General features: G+C 40.5%; 1 protein-coding gene across 2 annotated transcripts; it reads left to right on the top strand.

Annotated features, from left to right (window-relative positions):
* The first annotated feature begins 953 nt into the window (after positions 1-953).
* Positions 954-22,187, top strand: LOC308078137 (CD48 antigen-like). Of its 2 annotated transcripts, none has more exons than XM_080419251.1 (10): positions 954-1,016; positions 1,639-1,945; positions 2,414-2,746; positions 3,118-3,396; positions 4,423-4,548; positions 5,922-5,937; positions 6,049-6,146; positions 21,347-21,397; positions 21,916-21,963; positions 22,155-22,187. In XM_080419251.1, exons 2-10 carry the CDS (start codon positions 1,900-1,902, stop codon positions 22,160-22,162), a joined length of 1,005 nt encoding a protein of 334 aa, XP_080275377.1. In that variant the 5' UTR covers positions 954-1,016; positions 1,639-1,899; the 3' UTR covers positions 22,163-22,187. The 2 variants fall into 2 exon arrangements, with proteins under 2 accessions (XP_080275377.1, XP_080275378.1); XM_080419252.1 differs by lacking the exons at positions 21,347-21,397; positions 21,916-21,963; positions 22,155-22,187 and adding exons at positions 6,670-6,720; positions 7,616-7,660; positions 7,809-7,962.
* Positions 22,188-22,402: the final 215 nt, after the last annotated feature.

Raw genomic sequence — 22,402 nt, 5'->3', positions numbered from 1 at the left:
TATACGTTAAACACAGTAATATTTATAAGAGTGAAGCAGATCTTAATGGTGTTGTACATTTCATGGTGTTGCTCGTAAAATAGAATAATTTATTTTGCAGGTAAATTTATTAAACGAACAACGACCAAATAATACAATTCCGTCACAGATATTGTAAACGTAGCATTTAGTCTGTTTCATACTTCAGCATGATCAATGCTGTTTATTAAATTACATTATTCAAATAATTATACTTTTCATCACGTCCATGCAGCATTAGATCTGCAACTCTGTGCATCATTACAGCCAAGTTCCTCTTTCTGTGATTTTGTAATGTCCCTGTACTTTTTTCATATGGGGTGTGTGTGTGTGTGTGTGTGTGTGTGTGTGTGTGTGTGTGTGTGTGTGTGTGTGTGTGTGTGTGTGTGTGTGTGTGTGTGTGTGTGTGTGTGTGCAGCAACATCCTGTTTCCCCTGGTGTGACCTTTCTGCAATACAATACAAGCTTTACACACAACATGCAGTTGATGTAAAGATGTAAAATGATTTTATTAATTCTTCATTATTGATACGCTTATAAGCAAGGTTTATGAGCCCTGCTGTCCTGCTTTTCTTATTAATTCTTCTCTTCTTTGACCCTCGTTTAGCAGGCCTAATATAGGCTCAAATGGAGGCCTCACTTGATCTAAAGTTAAGGGAAGCCAGGGTTGAAAGGCTGGTTTGAAAGCCCTATCTTTCGACACATTTCAACCTCTCTTCCGAAAAGAAATAGGAAGGAAAAGCAGATTTATAGAAGTATATGAGCTCACGTCGTCAAGTCCAACATCTTTCTCACCCACACACCCACACCCCTCTCTCTCTCTCTCTCTCTCTCTCTCTCTATCTCTCTCTCTCTCTCTCTCTCTCTCTCTCTCCTCTCTCTCTCTCTCTCTCTCTCTCTCTCAGCAGTATAGCTATTAGTTCAGTGTGAACAGGTAGTAGAGAGGCGTTCATCACACAAGAGGATGGGTCATATGTGGCCCTGCTGTGTGCTCCTCTGTGAGTATATTGTTATTACTAAATATTAACCATGTCAATGAAAGAAAGACAACATTTTGTTAAAGTTAAGCTAAGTTAGAATACAGTAAAAAAAAAATCTATGGAATCAATGTTGGAGTTGTTTTTATGTAATATGTAATAATATTATGTAACAATGTTTCACCTTGCACTACATGTGTAATTTCAACAATATTTGTATTTACTTCCAGCAATAACAACCAAAATGCAACTACAGTATACAGTAGTAAATTATGTATTTATTTATTTATTTAATCTTTATTTTATATATAAAAAATCAATGAAAAAAGGAATTGGAAAAAACACTTATTAGAAGGACAGGACTTTAGCCTTGAAACTCTCTAGAGAATGGACTGAGTTACTACAGTTAAAAGCAACATTTGATAGCGGACATTCACACAAGAAAGAGGAAGGTACAGTAGAGCACAATCTGAATTGAAAAGGCTAAATGTGAGGAAAAACATAACGTTGTTCTCTCCTCCCCCCCCCCTCTCTCTCTCTCTCTCTCTCTCTCTCTCTCTCTCTCTCTGTCTCTCTCTCTCTCTCTCTCTCTCTCTCTCTCTCTCTCTCTCTCTCTCCCATTCTCTTGTGTTTTTTCTTTCAGAAATGTCAAACAACTTTTTGCAAGTTCACAACTGATCTTGTAGATTTGCTTTTATTCAACAGCAAAGTATATACTGTACTGTATATACACACACACACACACACACACACACACACACACACACACACACACACACACACACACACACACACACACACACACACACACACACACACACACACACACACACACACACACACACCATACTGTACACACACCTGTGTACACTGAATACTACACTCCTGATACTACAGAGGAGAAATGGAAATGTACGTGTTGACATCATTGTTCCTGGCATTGCTCTCAGGTGAGGACTTTAACATGAATATGTATACATAATTATTGTTGCTGTCGGGTGTAAACCTTGTAGTAGGCCTAGGCCTATGTCCAAAAAAGGTTCATTTTTTTCTTAGTATTTTAAAAACATTTTAAAATAGTGGAAATAGCCGATCTACAAGCTCACAATGTGTCGCGACGCGATGTGAGCTCATAGATCTGCTATTTCCACTACTTTTGTGCGACGCTCTTGTATGGTGAAGTAGGCCATTCATTTATGAAGAAAAGAAAAAGCATTAGAAATACTTTTACATTGCTATTAGAATGAACTTAATTACTTTTCTCTTCTGTAATTGACGGAACAAATGGCCATCCACTTAAGAACTTTTTATGTGATGGTTTGTAAATGCAGAAAAGATTTGTCCCAATAGCTCATGTTACATTTATGTGCACTTCAGTTTACCAGCATCCTACCTAAACGTCTAACTATCTCCTCCAGGTTTGAGCCATGGAGCAGGTGTTCTACCAGACAATCTGAATGGAGCATTGGGAGGGAGTGTGACACTCACCACAACAATAAATCCACCAGACAAACCATTTATAGTTGTAGCCTGGACTTTTATTAATGCCACAAACCGTATGACGGTAATATTAACCTCAACTAGTACAGATGTAATTTCACCAGGATATGAAGACAGGATCACCTTGTTCAGATCTACTGCATCACTGGAGCTCAGAAATCTAGATCAAAATGACAATGGAGAATACAGAGTCAGTGTTGTGCTGGATGCTGTAGCACCAATGGAAGGATTTACCATGCTGAAGATCTACAGTAAGTAGAACATTTTTATGTTGTTGCATCACTGACAAGATATTCAATGGAAAATAATATGCTGAGTTTTTAATGGTTCATTTCAAAATAATGTATCTACTGTACTGTTGCATCAGTAGAATGGACTTTTATAAATGTTGAGGGTATTTTGACTATAAATAATACAATCAACTAGTACAGATGTAATTCTAATTGGATCATGATATGAATACAGCATCAACTTGAACCAAAGTTAAAGGGCCTGTAACATTGGTAATTATTAGTTTTAACAAAACAAAACAAAACCACATGCAGCATGCATTTGGAGTGGTAAAATACCCCAAATAAAAAATTATTATATAAACAAAATGATACTTGTGTTTCATCAACAGAGAAAATATCCGGTGCAGTTATCACACCATCAACAGTTCAACCAGTTGAGGGAAATTCAACCAACATGATCTGTGATGCTGAAGGAACCATCTCTACCAGAGACTGGATGAAGGACGGCCGACCTCTGACCCCTAGCAGTGATGGAGCAGTGACTCTCCATGACAATAACAGAGTGTTGTCCTTCAGCGCTGTGAAAAACACAGACAACGGAGAATACTCGTGCAGAGTCAGTAACCCTGTCAGCTCCCAGGAGGCTACGTACAACATGATGGTGAACTGTACGTACTGTATAAGTATCAACCAATGAATCTTTTTTTAATTCATTTATTATCTCCACCGGGCGGCAGAGATTGTGTGTGCGTTAGTGTTGATTTTGACAGCAAATTTTGTCAGTTTTAGTCATAGCCTTTTGAATAAAATTCCATTTGTTCCCAGTCATCTGAAATGTTTTACTGTTAGTCTAGTTTTAGTCGACTAAATATCATAAAATTATAGTCGACTAAATCTACAGTTGATTTAGTCGACTAAAATGTATGTTGGCGGTGCCTTGATGGCGTCGTAATGGCTGATTTTACACTTCATGGTTGCATGCTGAAAATAGCTACAAGCTCACAATGCGATGTGTTGTGAACTTAGATCTGCTATTTTCAGAGCGCAACACTCGAGTGCAACCAAACACAAAATGACTTTTAGTTCTCTTCTCTTCTCCACTAGTCCCTCCATAACATTTTCTAGTTTTTATTTGTTGACGAAATTGTCAATATATTTAGTCTTATTTTCAGTCATCGTGGCTTAGTTTTTATTTAGTTTTCGTCAGTGAAAAAGCGACACAGGTGTGTGTGTGTGTGTGTGTGTGTGTGTGTGTGTGTGTGTGTGTGTGTGTGTGTGTGTGTGTGTGTGTGTGTGTGTGTGTGTGTGTGTGTGTGCGTGCGTGCGCGTGTGCATGTGCGTGTGTGTGCGTGTGCGTGTGCGTGTGTGTGTGTGTGTGTGTGTGTGTGTGTGTGTGTGTGTGTGTGTGTGTGTGTGTGTGTGTGTGCGTGCGCGTGTGCATGTGCGTGTGTGTGCGTAGAGTGAATCTTGCAAAATGTGCATTGCACACTGCCAGTAGGACAAGGAAGACACTCCATCCCACATATATAACTCTTGAACCATATGATAGGTCACTAAAGCGAACATTTTCCCGTCTCAAAGTCCTGTATCTCCATCCTGGTGTCAGAGGGGAGAACTGTACCCTTTACCGCTGTACCAATGACTGTGTATTTCCCCATTCAATCCTCATACAATAACCCCTCTTTTAATGGCAGTGTCTGTATCTGTGGAAGTTGAACACACTCCTCCTACACATGTCGTGGGTCTGATTGTTGGACTTCTGGTCGCGATTCCACTGACCATCCTCCTGGTCCTGCTGTGTCGATACAGAACATCCAAAGGTGAGTTTTACTGCATTATAGATGGATTACATCTAGATTACAATAACTGAGCAACTCTGCCTAAAGGATTCTGAGTATCATAGTATAGCAATTTAAAGGTTCAAATACATGTATAGCATACATGGGCAACTGGCGGCCCGAGGGCCACATGCAGCCCCCACCCTCACTTAATGCGGCCCTTAGGTTAATATTGTAATACTGACATATTATTGATTTCATTACAATTCCAAACATGCAAACATTAGTAGCTTAATGACTAATATAAAAATTATATTGTCTTTTTTTATGTCCAATATATTTGTATTTGAGTAAAAAATAGTTAACATAAGTATAACTAAATGCATTTGAAATTAAATAAAAATTCTACTTTTCAGGATTCCATTTAAAAAATAGCACAAAAAAAATCAGGATTCCAATTCAAAAGTAGCAAAAATAGCCGATCTACAAGCTCAAAACGCGTCATGCTGCGACGCGTTTTTGATTCTGACCCCTCAGAATGGCGAAGTACGGCATTAATTTAGAAAAAAAAGGTTAAAATATGGAGATAAGAGGTTTCTGACTGACAGTATATGCAATGTGGCCCTCTGGAGTGAATGTGGAAATAATAGTGGCCCTCTCCATCATCAAAGTTGCTCACCGCTGATGTATAGGATATAAGGGACTCTGTTTCTGCTGGTGGTGCAGGGGTTAAGTACCTTTAGGCACTCAAACCACGGTGCATCCGGTTTGACCGAGTGTCTGTACAAACGCAATAGGCTCTAAGGCTAGCAAAACAGCCATATTGGAAAGAAATTGGGCCTCTTCCTTACTTCCCTCACAGGTGTTACCAATGATCCTAATGAAGGCTCTGTTCCATTCTGGTCAAACAGAGTCAGGGTGCTGATGTTGTGTCATGTTGGCTCACACTGGAAACATTCTTTGAACCACACTTTCAAAAAAACAAAGGGTCTCAAAGTGTGGTCCAGGTACACTCATGGTTCCTTGAGGAGGTTCCAAATGGACCCTTACGGTTGTGTAACTCTGAGAATGTACATTTGTACTCTCTCAGAGTTATGGGGGTCCTTGAAATAAAATAAAAAATGAGAACCACTGTGCTACACTAAATGGAACAGAGCCCTCATTAGTGTATCATTGGTAACACCTGTGAAAGAAGTAATTTCTTTCCAATATGGCGGCTGTGCATAGAGCCTATTGGCTGCGTTTGGCGCTCACGGGGGGCGGGAGGAGTAGGACGGAGGTGCTACATCCTCCCGGTGGGGCCTCCTCACTGGCAGTAGGTGAGTCAGTAGGATACAACAGCAGGAGGTGCTACATAGAAATGTGTTGGAAACGGTACAAATATCTATGATAAAACTTATATTCTTATTTTACAGATCCATGTTGTGTTAGGTGAGTACAGTATTGATCTCTGTCAACAATGAACAGCATTACATTACATTTTGTGTTCTGCTCCATTTTCCGCTAAATAATGTGTAGTGTAATTATGTCTTTTAATGACAGACCCGTTCAGTCTCAGGGAACCAATCACAGCTCAGCTGCAGACCAAAGGACCAATCAAAGTGGGGCTCCTGATGACCTGTACAGCCAACTGCAGCACGGTCAGTCTTTAGATCAATGATGCTGTTTAATGACACTTCTGACAAGTTCTTCTGACAAGGACTGGTTTTAAAGGTTTGGTCCGAGCTGCAGTCGGAGCTGGCTCCAGCGTGGCCAGATTCCGTGAGTGAAACAAGCGACCAGGTCTATGAAAACAAGCCCAAAAGAAGCGACCAGTTTCACCATTTCAGCCCTATTACATCAGCTATTTTCAAAGTTAATCTTGAAATCAAGCCCAAATAAGCAACTACACTTCAGAAACAAGCCCAAACAAAAGCAACCCCGCAACTATGAATATTTACACGCGACTTTACAGGAAAACAAGCCCAAAGTCGCATGATTATAATTAGCAGACCTGGCAACACTGGCAAGATCTTGAGGGCCAGTGCTGCCAGCTCTCTGGTCTGTCAGGTCGGTTTGTTTTGTGTTAGTTTTTCCTAATTAGCAGAATAATTAGCAAAATTGAAACCATGTTTTAAATAACAAAATTAAGCACCACATTAATGCTTATTTGTTTACCTTTAGGCGACACAAGTGTCTATGGTGTAATCACGCCCTCTGATGTCTATGCAAATGGTACAGTATACGTTTTAATTCTTATGTATATTCATTTGGTTTCACTGTGGAATATTAATATTAGGAATATCTTAGTACCTTTCAGGTATGTATCACTTGATTTGTTTGAGGGCGTGGCCCTCTGTCAGTTGCTCTGTTCACAGGACAGTTAAGTGTGTGACAGACAGTGTCACCACCTCGTTCACAGACTGTCTCATGAAGGAGAAACTGTCTAAAGAATTAGGCCTGTATGTTTTTATTTTGATCCCCAGACTTATGAGGTTGTTAAGAAACAAAAAGGGTAATTTCTGCCTTCAATATATGTCATTGATCTGATCATATATTGATCCTACAGGTCTGGAATCAGTCTACACTACAGTAAACTGATCAACACATGGTTGCTCTACCATTTAGACTCTGTTTTACACTGCACTGTATGCACATAATCAATACCTTACCAACCCTACTGCCTGTCCTATAGATGGGTTTCCCGTTTGTAAACATTGAGGATGATGCGCGCGCAGTGGAGGGAAGAGCCTGTAGAGGGCGCTATTACCCGCAGCATCTCTGGCCACTGTACATTGATAAAATAAATGGTCTTCACCGGGTTTAATGAAAGTAGATTAAATGATGCAGTTTGTAATATCTTCTTTACTCAATAAAAATGATTTGTCGGAAGTTGGATCTGTCTGTATATAATAGCAGCATTATGCCTATTCTGCCTATAATAGCAGCATTATGCCTATCTAAATCCCGAAAATAACAATAGAGTGAATGGCACTTCCGGGTCGTTCTACCTCCCGCATGCGCAGAATGCACACTCTGCTCTGTGATGACGTCGCGCGGAAACCCATCTATACATGTTATAGCTTTCATTGTGATTTCTTAATGACAAGCTGCTTGTTTTCTCACTCAGTACCTAGAACTGCTGCTGCTGCTGTGTTCACCAATGTACACTCAGGTATGGAATGAAAAATTAACTCAATGAATGACTCTGACAAGTGAATGAGAGGTGAATACGCTGTGTCATATTCCACAGGAAAAGCAGTAGATACAATGCCGAGACTATTTATTATACTAAATGCACGGTAAATGTATCTTTGTTTCAGCTCCTTAGACAGAGACGTGTAGGACAACTCAACGGCACACGTGGATCATAAAGTCACATGGATCTTCACCAATACATGCATTTGTAGCCTACACATAGTCATGAATGCAAGAGCCATGTACACATGTCATGTGCACGCACACACGCGCACACGCACACACAAACACACTGGTACACACTTTAAATACTTTCTTTTAGATATTGAACTTTTAATTAATTACAGAGTTTGACCTGTTGTCTGAAAGATACTTTAACAATGTATTTAAGGCATAATTCTAGTTTCTTCTACACTATCTTTCAATTTCTGTAAATGTTTATACTAAGTGTGTGAAGTAAATGCATTTAATACAATGAAAGTTTGTGTCAGTTTGTTCACACAATATTGCGATAAGTCTTGTATGAAAGAACTTTAATGTGACGATCTCTCAGAACTCTGCTTGTTTTTACAGTTCAATTAAAACAAGTTTGTTCTCACACTTTTTTATTGTATTCTACGGAATACGGTACCACTCAACCCATCTCTTTCACATTTTACTTTATTGTTGCCAATAATAGACCTCCTGGCACACACTAGTGAACTTTTTTCTGAACCACACTGCTCTAAACACTGCAATGATGTCTTATCTCAATGAAACGGTTCACTGCAAGAGCGCTTGTTTTCTATTCCTTCACAGCCAAGTGCCCATGAAGGCGGTGCTTCACCGTCACCATGGTTTCACAAGATGCTAAAATGAGAAGCCATGATTGAATTTCGTTCAATTATGCATTTCATATATGTTGAATGACAATAAAGCTATGTATCTAGTAACAGCGTAGCTCCCATGCGGATCTTTGACTGTGATCAGTCTTTGACGACAGTCACAAGTACCTATGACAGTGGTTCTCAAACCTTTTTGGTGTGTGTGTGTGTGTGTGTGTGTGTGTGTGTGTGTGTGTGTGTGTGTGTGTGTGTGTGTGTGTGTGTGTGTGTGTGTGTGTGTGTGTGTGTGTGTGTGTGTGTGGTTTTAACACCTTTATTTAGCTGCTCGCATTTTCTAAGTAATGCAAGGGCCGTGGAGGATACAATTTAATGCAAGATATTTACTTCTGCAGTACTTCTAAACCACGACACGACCAAATCTATTTAGACCTGCTAGCCTACGAAGGAGCTGACATCTTCATCTCAACCTCTCTTCCGAAGAGAAAGAGGAAGGAAAAGCAGATCTCTAAATTCAATAAGTATATATGAGCTCATGTCTATTATCTTTCTCACACACACAACCACCCCCCCCCCTCTCTCTCTCTCTCTCTCTCTCTCTCTCTCTCTCTCTCTCTCTCTCTCTCTCTCTCAGCAGTAGCTATTAGTTCAGTGTGAATAGGTAGTAGAAAGGTATTTCAGAGGCGTTCATCACACAAGAGGATGGGTCATATTTGGCCCTGCTGCGTGCTCCTCATCTGTGAGTATATTATTACTACATTTAAAGGGATAGTTCACCCCCAAAATGACTCTTTTTTTTTTACGATTACACACCCCATGAAGCCTTGAATTCATGGAGATTTTTTAGTTTTTGTCGCATTCCTAAGCCAATAATTTGATGACCGGCGGCGGCTCCGGTAGGAACAAAGTGTCAACTTTGTGTCTCCTACCGAATATTTCCGCCGTGAACTATCCCTTTAAAGTTTAACCGTTAAACCATGTCAATGAAAGAAAAACATTTTGTTCAAGTTAAGCTGTTGAGTTAGAATACAGTAAAAGCAAGTAAATTATGGAATCAACGTTGGAGTTGGTTTCATGTGGTATCGCCACCAATGTTTTCATCTGGCAATACATTTATAATTTCAAAGATATTTAAATACTACTATTAGCACTATTAGCAACAACCAAAATAACAGTGATGATGCAACTATACAGCACAGCTCTCTAGCATCTTATTGGCCCACAATTTATTTATTTTATCTTTATTTTTACACATTAACTATATCTCGAAAACTGGTGGGTCAAACTGCACAAGCAATATGTATTTATATTATATATAAAATATATATACATATATTATATGTATATATATTTGTAGCTATGATTCCCTGCTTTCATATGACATGAAAAAACGAAAATGAAAAATGCCTAAAAGACTTATCGTTTATTGTGTGGGGTCACATATGATGATTATAGCTAACCTACAAGCTACAACATTTGTTGGTTATCAGTATAATACTGTAAATCCAGGCCGGCCGTAGCTGAGTGGGTAGAGTAGAGCATTGGTTCTACACCAGGGGTCCTTGGGGGATACCAGGGGGTCCCAAAATTAGTTAATAAAGCGTCACAATAATTTTGTGTGCAAATCTTTAAATCTTTTTTTTAAAAAGGCGAAACATTTTAACACAAATCTTTGCTTCTGGGGGTCCCTGGCACAACATATTTTCAGGTGGGGGTCCGCGGCCTGGGAAACGGATGGTCCCCCCGGGTCCTAGCCCCAGTCAACTTTATCTTTAGCTATGTTTGTGTTGTTTGTGTCAATTAGCAGATTGTTATGCTTAGCTTGATATGGTCTTCAATTAAATATCTTTCAGTGCTGAGTAACTTCGTCTCCTATGGACACGGTCAAGGTGAAGATTGATTTTCTATCTATTCTCTTTATTCACTCAGTCAGCATCATATTTACACCTGTCACATTAAACTTCATCCTCTCATTTATTAAATTTTCTTCTGTCAGGTTACTATACATTAAGTCATATTTTATGCATCTATTCAACCTGCTTGTTACTCTTTAGCAGTGGTGTAAAGTAACTAAGTACATTTACTCAAGTACTTTACTTTTTGTACACTTTTGAGGAATTTTTACTTTACTGGAGTATTTCCCATTTTCAGTACTTTTACTTCTACTCCACTACATCTCAGAGGCAAATATTATACTTTTACTCCACTACAATTATTTGAAAATGTTAGTACTAGTTACTTTGCAGATATACATTATTACATTATAAAACATACATTAACCAGTTTAGCCCTATTTTATACCTAGGCTATTTGAAAATAGCCGATCTACAAGCTCACAACGCACCACAATGCGACGCGTTGTGAGCTTGTAGATCTGCTATTTTCAAACATTTTAGTACTTTTACTTTTGGTACTTTAAGTACATTTTGATGCCAATACTTTTGTACTTTCACTCAAGTACATTTTTAATTCTGGACTTTTACTTGTAACAGAGTATTTGTATATTGCAGTATTGGTACTTTTACTTAAGTAAAGAATTTGAGTACTTTTTCCACCACTGCTCTTTAGAGATACAAGGAGCCAGATTATTATACATGATCACATTTTCTAAGCTCGTTGTAACAATGTTAAGTTACTGATATACTGTACACAAAATATACAGTATTTTCGATACGTCTTTCATTTTTTTCCACACACACATTCATTGCAATGATATATGTTGTAGATAAGGGTAGTGCGAGTTCTTACACTCAAAAACGAGTTAACTTCTGATGACAAAACATGATGAGAAGGAATTTTTGAATCTATATATTTTCTATCAAGCTGTGATTGGCTAGTTGGTTGTTAATCAAGCAATAATCATTTGTCAATTGTTATATTCAGTATTAGTGATTATTAAAGGAATAGCATGTTACTCTGCCCTGGGTACATAACAAAACAATAAATACATTTTTTACCAATCATTTCCCTCTAGACTAGCAATTATCAGCCAATGGCAGTGGTGTACTATGGATTTTTTTACTAGTTGAGCAGTATACGTGACGCGCACATGCACACGCTCGCGCATACAAGCGAGCAATCGCAGATTGAAATAACCTCTTTAATATGTAGGCCTATTTATTTCCATTATCAATTTTTTCACCCAGTGCCAATTGCCTAAGCTTGTAATCCTGGGCGCTACTCTCCCTCTACCAGCCTGGGGAGAGCCCCGAACTGAGCTCATGCTTCCTTCAATCCATGAGGAGTGAGCAGGCCGCTTAGGCCTATTTATTAACCCACAATATAAATCGAATTATACGATTTACTTGTATAATGTGGATAGCCTACTTTAGTGTCATCATATGCATTTATTTACCTTGCAGATGTCACCTCTGTAATTTAGTTCATGAATCCATCAGCCACTGTTATCCAAACGTTCTCTTTGGACTACTTCAGAACATCTGAAAGTAGGCCTACACCTACAGTACTTATCAGGTCACACAACGGACCACTGATATGCATCCAGCCAGGGTCATTCCTATCATGTTAATTCACGCTGTTGACACTCAGCAGCGAGGCAGACGCATTCATTCTCACGGGTACGCACATGCATGTCCACGCATGTGCTGCAGAAACACACTGCCCTCTCGTTTTCACCGTTTGTTTTACGGGGATGTTTTTGGGCTGTAAAATAAACAGTGAAAACATCAAAATACATCGAGAGGGCAATATGTTTCTGCAGGTAAACACCACCACACTAGTCAAGGCTTGATGGTTGCTTGTATAGAGAGAAATGATGGGTAAAAATATATTGTTAAAATAGTGAAAATAGATTCTACAGGAACTATCTGTTCTATAGTTTTAAGTTTTTCGTCTTAATGTGAACATCAGATAAACCAAACAAGGCCACACTGGAAGCTGACCAAACAGAGATACCAGTAGGGGGCAGTGTTACACTGACCTGCGCTGTGGAGGGCTCAACTGGATGGAGATACCTATGGTACCAACAGTACCAACATAACACAGACTCACAGATCATGCAAGATGCTGTTCAATACTCTGAAGCTGTTCAATACTCTGAAGGACCAATCAGTGTGTCAGCAGGTGGAATCTACTCGTGTAGAGGAGAGATAGGAGAACCAGTTCACTACACTAACTTCAGTGAAGCTGTTACCATATACACAATTGGTGAGTAATTTAAGTTGCCATAAGGACAAAATACAGTTGGCTGCTAGCGATGGCAAAAGATTGGGAGGCCAAGGCCGTTATTAGACTCTACTGTCTTGTTCAGTTTGGTTCTGTTTAGAATCATTGCTACAAACGTCTACACGTACACATCTACTTATATGCAGTCATTTTCAGCTCTAATTTGTGTTTCTTAATGTAAACAGTGGGCAGGTCTGCTGTGATCCTGCAGCCCAGTTGGTTTCAGTTATTCGATGGAGAGACCATCACTCTCCAGTGTGAGATACAGGAGAGTGGAGACACCGACTGGATTTATGAATGGATCACACCCAGCTCATCTACAAACAAACCAGAGAGCCAGGCTGAATTCAGGATCAATGGTGTCTCTGTGTCTCACAGTGGAGACTACATGTGTAAGGGCCGTCCCAAAAATAGCCTGCACTCTTCAACAGGATGGAGCGATGCTGTTAAATTGACTGTGTCACGTAAGTCAGAATATATCTCATTTGTTTTAGAAAATGGCAAGGGAATATTGTTAATTGGAGAGGGAACTAACATAAAACTTTTGTTCAGTCTCCAGGCATTGCACGAAAAACCAATATCTTCTACTGACGTATGTCATGTTAAATAGCAAAACAATGTTTTTAATTCAGAGAATTGTGCTTTCCAGCAAACAAACCCCAGCCTGTGCTAAGTTTGTCTCCTCAATGGTTGAGTCCTGGAGCCTCAGTGACTCTGAGCTGTGAGGTTATGGAATCATCTGCAGACTGGAGGTTCTACTGGTACAGGGCTGTTCCTAAACCATCAGACAACTCCTACACGTATGAGCCCTTACATGGTAGCCACCATGGGACTGTAGAAGGTTCCTACATCATTCATGGTCCTGCAGGTAGGCTTGTGTAAGTTATTACATAATCGCCTAATCGCAATTATTTGAGATAAATGGCAATTATTTTTGCATAATCGTCATAATCGTTTCAATGTTGAGAAATGTTCATACATTTTGAAACATTTTCAGAAATCGTGGAAATAGTAGATCTACAAGATCACGGCGCGTCGTGAGCTTGTAGATTGGCTATTTCCACTATTTTATAACACATTTTGAGTATTAAATATTAAATATGGCCCTAATACATATCGATGGCCAAAATGCAAAACCTCCTATGTGCAAATTTCATGATTTTCGGATTTCACTGTGGATGAGTACTTTAGGCTATGCTGCACATGCTCAATCTGTCTGCAAGATAGTCCCGCCCCTCATTTTGTCAGAAAAGTCATTTGACTAAAACCTCCTATCTTGTTCAGTGCCAATTAGTGCTAAAATGTTGAAGCGCAAAACCTCTTATCTGCACCAGAACTAGTTGAGCAGCAGACAGAGCTGAAACTTGGGAATTCTATGTTATGTAAACCGTCTAAATGTCTTTCAGTTTGTAGTTATCAATTATTTTCAAAATAAAAAAGTGTCTTCCACCCTTACTATTTAAGTATTTGTTAGTAACTGTCAAGTTAATTGCATTGCCTTGTTGATTGCTAATGATTAGTGTCAGGTGGTGACACTTTTATCACACCAAGAGTGTGAGTTGATAAAAAATTTGAATGGTAATACTTGTTACAGTACTGTAGAATGTCTTGATCTCAAAATGAGCATAAAAATGTATTATTTAACTAAATAATGTTTGTTTGTAAGCCTAACTGTTTCTAGGTAAAAACCTCCTATGTGCATCTATGTAGATAGGAGGTCATTTTTAGGTTTAGATAGGAGGTTTTGGCGTTGAACATTTTGAACTTGTGGTTAGATGTGAACGTCTATGTCGTGATTTTTTATTAAATGCAGATCAAAATCACACGTGAACACCGTGGTAGCCAACAACCCTGTGAGAATATTGTGTTGTGTCGGTTGGCGGTATGAGGGTATGGGTGTGGGATGGGGTTTGGAGTTATGGGGTGTGGGAGGTGTGGGGTGGCGGTTGGGGGGTTATGGGGTGGGGGTGCATGAGGGCTTGGGTCGGTGGAGTTTGGGGGTTGTGGTGTGCTGGTTGGGGGCATGGGGACCGGGGGTTCTGGGAGTGGGGGTAATGGATTGGGTGGGATTTGGGGGTATGAGGGTATGGGGTGGGATGAGGTTTTGAGTTATGGGGATTGAGAGGTGTGGGCTGGCAGTTGGGGGGTATGGGGTTTGTGGGAGTGGGGGACTATTGCAGGTGGTGGAGTTGGGGGGTAGAGGGTATGGGGGGGATTATGTTGAGGGGGGCATAGACCAGTTAGGCCGGATCATATAGGATAGGGTCTTTGCGATGCAATGCGAGAGTGTGGTCTCGCCAACACCAACTCGGGACTCCTGAAGTGGGATGGGGGTTTGAGTTATGGAGGTGGAGATGTGTGGGCTGGCAGTTGGGGGGGATGGGGTTTGTGGGAGTGAGAGAGTATTGCAGGTGGTGGAGTTGGGGGTAGAGGGTATGGGGGGGATTATGTTGAGGGGGGCATGGGCCAGTTAGGCCGGATCATATTGGATAGGGTCTTTGCGATGCGAGTGCGGTCTAGCCAACACCAACTCGGGACTCCTGAATCGCTGCCCTCCACACTCTCCTATCTAGCATCAGGGTCTTGAGCTCTACTGTGTTGTTAGCTAAGCTGTTACGCCAAAGTGCCTCTACGTAGATGGTGCACTTCTTGTCTTTCCTGGCTTTGCCCTGGGTTGGCTCCCATAGTGTCAGATTGCTTGCCACTAGTTATGGGTGCCTGACGCAGTGCCCTGCCTCATCCTTCTTTCTCTGACTTTGTCTGTGACCCATGATAGGTTCCCGTAGAGGACCACATTTCTGATGTGGTCCGTCCATGTGACTCCTAGTGCCATTCGTAGCATTCTTGTGTAGACTTCATCCAGGGCCCTTTCCTGTTGTGCTGTGATGGTCCATGTCTCAGCCCCATACAGCAGTACTGACTCCACTGTAGCTATACGAACAGCCGCCTCTTGAGGTCTTCTCCCATGTCTGATTTCCACACTCTCCTCATCCCATACAAGGCATTCCAGTCAAGTGCCCCCCCTCCGTAGGCCCGGAGATTGTTCCTCAGTTTCCCCCAGTGGATGGTGCCAAAAGCCTTTTGGAAGTCATGAAGGTGATCACCACTGAAAGATTCCACTCCCTTACTCCTTCCAGTATCCTCCTCAGCACCAGTATCTGCCTGCCTGCTGTTCGCTCCGGGCGGAAGCCGCTCTGCAAGTTTCTCAGAACAGGGTCTAAGATGGGTCTAAGACGGTTGAGGATCATCCTGTTAGCCGTCTTGGCGACTTGTGAGCTCAGGCTAATGCCTTGGAGGTGTCTTGGTGAGGTCGCCTGACTTTGGTACTGGATCGATGATCATTTTGCTCCACAGCTCGCTAAACGTGTGTGCTTGATAAAATCCAACACCACCTCGTCTATGGGCACATAAATCAGAACCTCTGGTGTCACTCCATCCTCCTCCTCTTGCCTCACTTGATAGTAGCCTTAGCCCTCTGGTACTGATCCATGGTGAATGATCCGTCTGGTATGGTAAGGTCATGGAAGACAGGAGCATCGGATCATGCTCCTGTTTTGAAGGGTTGGTACCATGTTTCAACTCGTTCCTCTGCGCTTTCTCCCCAGAAGTCTGAGAAGAACTTCTGCCAGAAATGTCATTGATGAGCTTCCAGCTCTTGCCATGCTTCTGGTTAACATGCACCCCTTTAATGTCCCTGATTTTTTTGGGTCAGCTCCTGTTGTTCCAGTTGCATACACGTGGTATAGCTCCTCCTTCCTCTGCTTATATTCCTCCCTCAGACCCTCTCCTTTTTGGTCAGCAAAAAAGTCCCTGTGTGCTGCTCTCATCTCCTCCCTGGCTTTGGTGATTCTAGGGTCATGGCATCCGTCTTTCCTCCTTGCTTATAGACTCTTTAAGACATTCAATGATCTTACATACTATTCCACTATCCACACTGGACACAAGGTTGGTGATCCAGTTTTATGAGTTAGGGGAGTTGGAGGGCATGAGGGTTTGGGTGGGGTTTGGGGGGTGTGGTGTGCTGGTTGGGGGGAATGGGGGTTGTGGGAGTGGGGGGGGGGGTATTTCAGTTGGTGGAGTTGGGACCCCCCAACTCCACCACCTGAAATACCCCCCAGGGGGTAGGGGGGATTATGTCGAGGGGTGCCTGGGCCTGTTGTTTTGTAGACCACCTAATTGTATTCCTGTTGTCCTTTTTGTACATTTTATTTGTTAGCACTTTTATTTTAGATTCTTGCTGTGGACTGTTCTTAGCACATTTTTTTGTAAGCATTGCCCTGCAAACTTTGTTTTGTTTTTGAATAAAATAAAAAAGCATTCAATGCAAATACTAACCATTTCATCCATTGAAAACGCGCTAGCGTATACCCACGACCACGCGCATCTCGTGCAGGGAATGATTATTGTATACCTCCGGAAAAAAACCTAGACCACACCACTGATGCAACTGTTTGCAGCTGTAAATGTATGTATTTACAGCCAGTATTATTTGTCATTATTTAGTTATGCAATCACTTAACATTCAAATGCAAAAGCTCCTATCTGCAGAATTATCCAGGAAAAGTGGGGAAAAACCTCCTATCTGCATTTGCAATATGAAATCAGTGTAATTAACATATAATATTTTAATATAGTCCAGAAATCCAGAAACGGTGTATTATGTGATGGGTATCATAAAAAATTAGCATTGTGCTAAAAAAATACAACATTTTGTAGTTTTCTTTTTCATTTTCCCAACAATGTAAATTTTTCAGATAGGAGGTTTTGCGTTTTGGCCATCGATATATATTTTTTGATTATTGGAATTGGTCATTGTCCGTCATTTCTTCGTGTATTTAAGTTTTTGTCATATCTTCCCCATGCAACTTTTGTTTACAAGGCCTTAAAGCCACAATTAAATTGTTCCCTACCTACAGGAGGATATGTGTGTGGAGCTGGGAGAGGAGATCCAGTTTATTACACTAGATACAGTAAACCTCACTTTGTGTGGTCTGGTGGTGAGTACTGTTTAACTCATAATTCATCATCATTCTTCTACCGTATGTTGTTTTCTTAACCTACGTGAGACCGACTGACTGACTGACTGACTGACTGACTGACTGCTGACTGTGAGATTCAATTCATAGAGGTCTCACAGGTAGTTTGTGGTATTACCTGTGTAGGCCCTATAAAGAGAAGAATGCATTCGCCATCTGTTTTGAATAAGGGGTGTCATGTTTTGCAATTAATTAAACTTACATAGACTATTTCTGTTATTAAGGCTTTGTGATTTCTATTTGACTGTGCAGGGCAGAGGCGTCTAATCTCTGAGTTAGGGTAACCGCATACCCTGACTGACTGACTGACTGACTGGCTCACTGACTCACTGACTGACTGACTGACTGACTGACTGACTGACTGACTGACAGACCGCCTGACCGACTGACTGACTGACTGACTGACTCACTCACTCACTCACTCACTCACTCACTCACTCACTCACTCACTCACTCACTCACTCACTCACTCACTCTTTCTCATGTTTTCTATTTGCATTTCTTTCACATTCTCTGTCTGATCTTGTTCTCACTTTTCTAGAGTTTAGTTCACTGTGTCATTGTAACACTGATCTTTGCTTGTCCTCTGATCCTGTGTTGTGTTTTAGATGTTCATTCTTCAGCTTCTCTCACTGTGAGTTCTAACAGAACTCAGCACTTCATTGGTGAGTCTCTCTCACTGAGCTGTGAGGGAAACTCTACTGAATGGAACATTAAGAGGTTCACTGACCGAAAGACTTTTCAGCCAGAAGTTCAGTGACTGGATCTACATGGACTAAAATCGTATCCACCAGTCATAGTGGAGTGTACTGGTGTGAGTCTGGATTGGGAGAGTACAGCAATGCTGTCAACATCACAGTTCATGGTGAGTTACTTCATCCATTACCTTACAATACTGCAGCATTCCTTCAACTCATTAAAAACATGCTTTTATGGCCCAAATGTCTGGTGTAATTAAATTAAATACAATACAATCAATTATGAAAAACACGAATCAAAAGCAAGAACAGTTAGATTTGAGCGAATCAAGCAAAGATATTTTGAAAACAGGAAATGAAATAATTGATCTAAGTAAAGTAGGTAAATTGTTCCAGTCAGAAGGTGCTTTAAACTTAAATGAACGTCTCCCAATTTATTTTTGTATACCGACAGGTACCTCAAAAACAGGTTGTTGAGTATGTCTTAATGGATATCTTGAACTGTACATAAAAGCTCGTTCAAATAAGAAGGATAATTAAAGTAAATACATTTAAAAACAAAAAGCAACCAATGAAAATGCCTCCTATCATGAGGAGATAACCAATTGAGCGTATCATACAGAACACAACAGTGATGTGTTCTGAGTTCCGTTCCCGACGATCTTTGCTGCATGTCTCTCCCCATCTCTCTCTCCTTGTTTCCTGTCTGTCTCAAATAGATGGTCCTGTCATCCTGGTGAGTCCTGTTCACCCTGTGAGTGAGGGACGTTCTGTGACTCTTGGCTGTAAACACAGAACAGGCTCGCCACTCTCCAACGTGGACTTTTATAGAAACGAAGAACTGATCCAAACTAAAACCAGTGGAGAGATGATCATACCTGCAGTATCTAAGTCTGAGGAGGGATTCTACAAGTGTAGCTATTCTGGAGGGGAGTCACCACAGAGCTGGATGGCAGTGAGACGTGAGTATACTTAAAACATACTTAACATATGACGTCATGGTACAATTACAGATGGTGCTTCAACATTTTACTGATGTAAGTACTGATAGTACATTTTAATACAGTATGAACAGAAAATGAGCAGTTTTCAAAACAGCTTGTTATGACCTGAGTTACAAAAACATATCTCTGCTGTCCGGCAGGAACCAGCTAACTCCAAAATGTTCATTTTTCAGGAAATGAAAAAAACAAAACAAAAATGGAGTTAGGAGGTTTTGTTCATCATTGATAAGAACAGCTAAATGGACCTCCAAGCTCACAATGAGGTTGGAGGTCAAAAGGGGGTGGAGCCTGGAGTCAGCAAAACCAGCTAACTCCACCCCCCTTTGCTGGAGATAGCTGGTTTAGCAGAAAGTTTGAGGATCCAATGGAGTTAGCTGGTTTTGTCAGAAGCGCTTTTAAATACTTTTCATTGGTTCAATTTTTTTTTTACCAACACACAGACGGGTGTTCAATAGCACTGATTTATGGGAAAAAAATGCAAAAGCAGAAAAATGGAGTTAGCTGGTTCCTGCCAGACAGCAACGATATGTTTGAAGTTCATCCATGTTTAAACCGTTAAACCACTTGACTATATATATAAAAAAGGAACTACGTGGTTTGTACCAGTGGCTGAACAGCAGTGTATTTTCTCAATCGGTCCTCTTTAATATAATAACCTCTCTTTTCTTGCAGTGTCTGGATCTCCTACACATGTCGTGGGTCTGATTGTTGGACTTCTGGTTGTGATTCTACTGACCATCCTTCTGGTCCTGCTGTGTCGATACAGAACATCTAAAGGTGAGTACTACTACATTAGATGATTTGCATCTAGATTACAATCACTGAGCAACTCGGCATAAACGCTACTGCATGAGTACCACAGAAACGTCAATGTTAAAATATTTATTATACTGTATTTTTTTATTTACAGATCTGTGTTGTGTCAGGTAACAGTATTGATCTCTGTCTATTCATCAACATGACAGCAGTACATTCCATCTTGTTTTCTCTTAATGTCTGCTTAATATATTTTCTTTTAATAACAGACCCATTCAGTCTCAGTCCAATCAGAGCTCAGCTGCAGACCAAAGAACCAATCAAAGTGGGGCTCCTGATGGCCTGTACAGCCAACTGCTGCACGGTCTGTCTTTAAATCAATGATGTTGTTTAATAACACTTCTGACAAGTTCTTCTGACAAGGACAACTGGTTCAAATTTAAATCTAGATTGACGTACAACTCCAGATTAAAACTGTATGTCCTTTGTGGAAGTACATGGTGTCCGTGTGGTGCAGGGGGTAAAGTTCAGTGGTGGAAAGTAACTAAATGTACTTACTATACTTGAATATTTCCAATTTCGAATACTTTTACTTCTATTCCACTACATCTCGGATCCAAATATTGGACTTTTACTCCACGATTATTATTACAAAACATACATTAACCACTTCAGCCCTATATATATATTTCGGCCATTTGAAAATAGACGATCTAAAAGCTCACACTGTGTCGCGATGCAACGCATTGTGAGCTTGTAGATCGGCTATTTTCACAATATTTATCTGTGGAACGGAGTCAAACTAAATGAAATGCCTCAACTTCTACAATTCCAAGTGCTTGTGAGGGTGGGGGGTCCCCAGTTCAAATAGGATTATTTTGGGGGGTCGTGTCTTGAAAAGGTTGAGATCCACTGGTCTACACCCACCCTAACAAACCAACCAGTAGGGGTCAGTAGCCTACTGACCAGGGACTACAGCACATGGGGCAATTGTACATTTGCATATTGATGATGAAATTGAGAGATGAGGGAAAAAGAAGGTCTGTCATGACAGTTTGTTTTGTGTTAGTTTTTCCTAATTAGCAGAATAATCAGCTAAATTGAAACCATGTTTTAAATAACAAAATTAAGCACCACATTAATGCTTATTTGTTTACCTTTAGGCGACACAAGTGTCTATGGTGTAATCACGCCCTCTGATGTCTATGCAAATGGTAGAGTACCTTTTAATTCTTATGTATATTCATTTGGTTTCACTGTGGAATATTAATATTAGGAGTTTCTTAGTACCTTTCAGGTTCAGTTGTATCACTTGATTTGTTTGAGGGCGTGGCCCTCTGTCAGTTGCTCTGTTCACAGGACAGTTAAGTGTGTGACAGTGACAGTGTCACCACCTCGTTCACAGACTGTCTCATGAAGGAGAAACTGTCTAAAGAATTAGGCCTGTATGTTTTTATCTTGATCCCCAGACTTATGAGGTTGTTAAGAAACAAAAAGGGTAATTTCTGCCTTCAATATATGTCATTGATCTGATCATATGATCCTACAGGTCTGGAATCAGTATACACTTACAGTAAACTGATCAACACATGGTTGCTCTACCATTTAGACTCTGTTTTACACTGCACTGTATGCACATTATCAATACCTTACCAACCCTACTGCCTGTCCTATACATGTTATAGCTTTCATTGTGATTTCTTAATGACTTGCTGCTTGTTTTCTCACTCAGTACCTAGAACTACTGCTGCTGCTGTTGTGTTCACCAATGTACACTCAGGTATGGAATGAAACATTAACTCAATGAATGACAAAACTCTGACAAGTGAATGAGAGGTGAATACGCTGTTTAATAATCCACGGAAAAGCAGTAGATACGATGCCAAGACTATTATACTGCATGTTCATATTATACTGCATGTTCAATGACAGAGTGTCCTGTTTTAAATGTTTACTGTACTTTTGTTTCAGCTCCTTAGACAGAGACGTGTAGGATGACTCAACGGAACACGTGGATCATAAAGTTATGGATCTTCACCAATAAATGCATGCATAGCCATGAATGCAAGAGCCATGTACACATGTCATGTACACACACACACACACGCACGCACACACGCACGCACGCACGCACGCACACGCACACTGGTACACACTTTAAATATTTTCTTTTAGATATTGAACTTTTAATGAATTGCATAGTTTGACCTGTCGTCTGA

Source organism: Gymnoscopelus braueri, assembly GCF_963280865.1.
Source record: "Gymnoscopelus braueri genome assembly, chromosome: 22".
Taxonomy (NCBI): Eukaryota; Metazoa; Chordata; class Actinopteri; order Myctophiformes; family Myctophidae; genus Gymnoscopelus; species Gymnoscopelus braueri.
Note: the sequence above shows the minus strand (reverse complement) of the source record. Positions and strands in the feature narration are given on the sequence as shown.

Excerpts from the sequence above, each read along its gene's own strand:
- LOC308078137 (XM_080419251.1), top strand. The coding sequence starts at position 1,900 with ATGGAAATGTACGTGTTGACATCATTGTTCCTGGCATTGCTCTCAG. Across the intron at positions 6,147-21,346 it reads GTACAGCCAACTGCAGCACG|GCGACACAAGTGTCTATGGT; the intron begins GTCAGTCTTTAG and ends GTTTACCTTTAG. Across the intron at positions 21,398-21,915 it reads CTCTGATGTCTATGCAAATG|TACCTAGAACTACTGCTGCT; the intron begins GTAGAGTACCTT and ends TTTCTCACTCAG.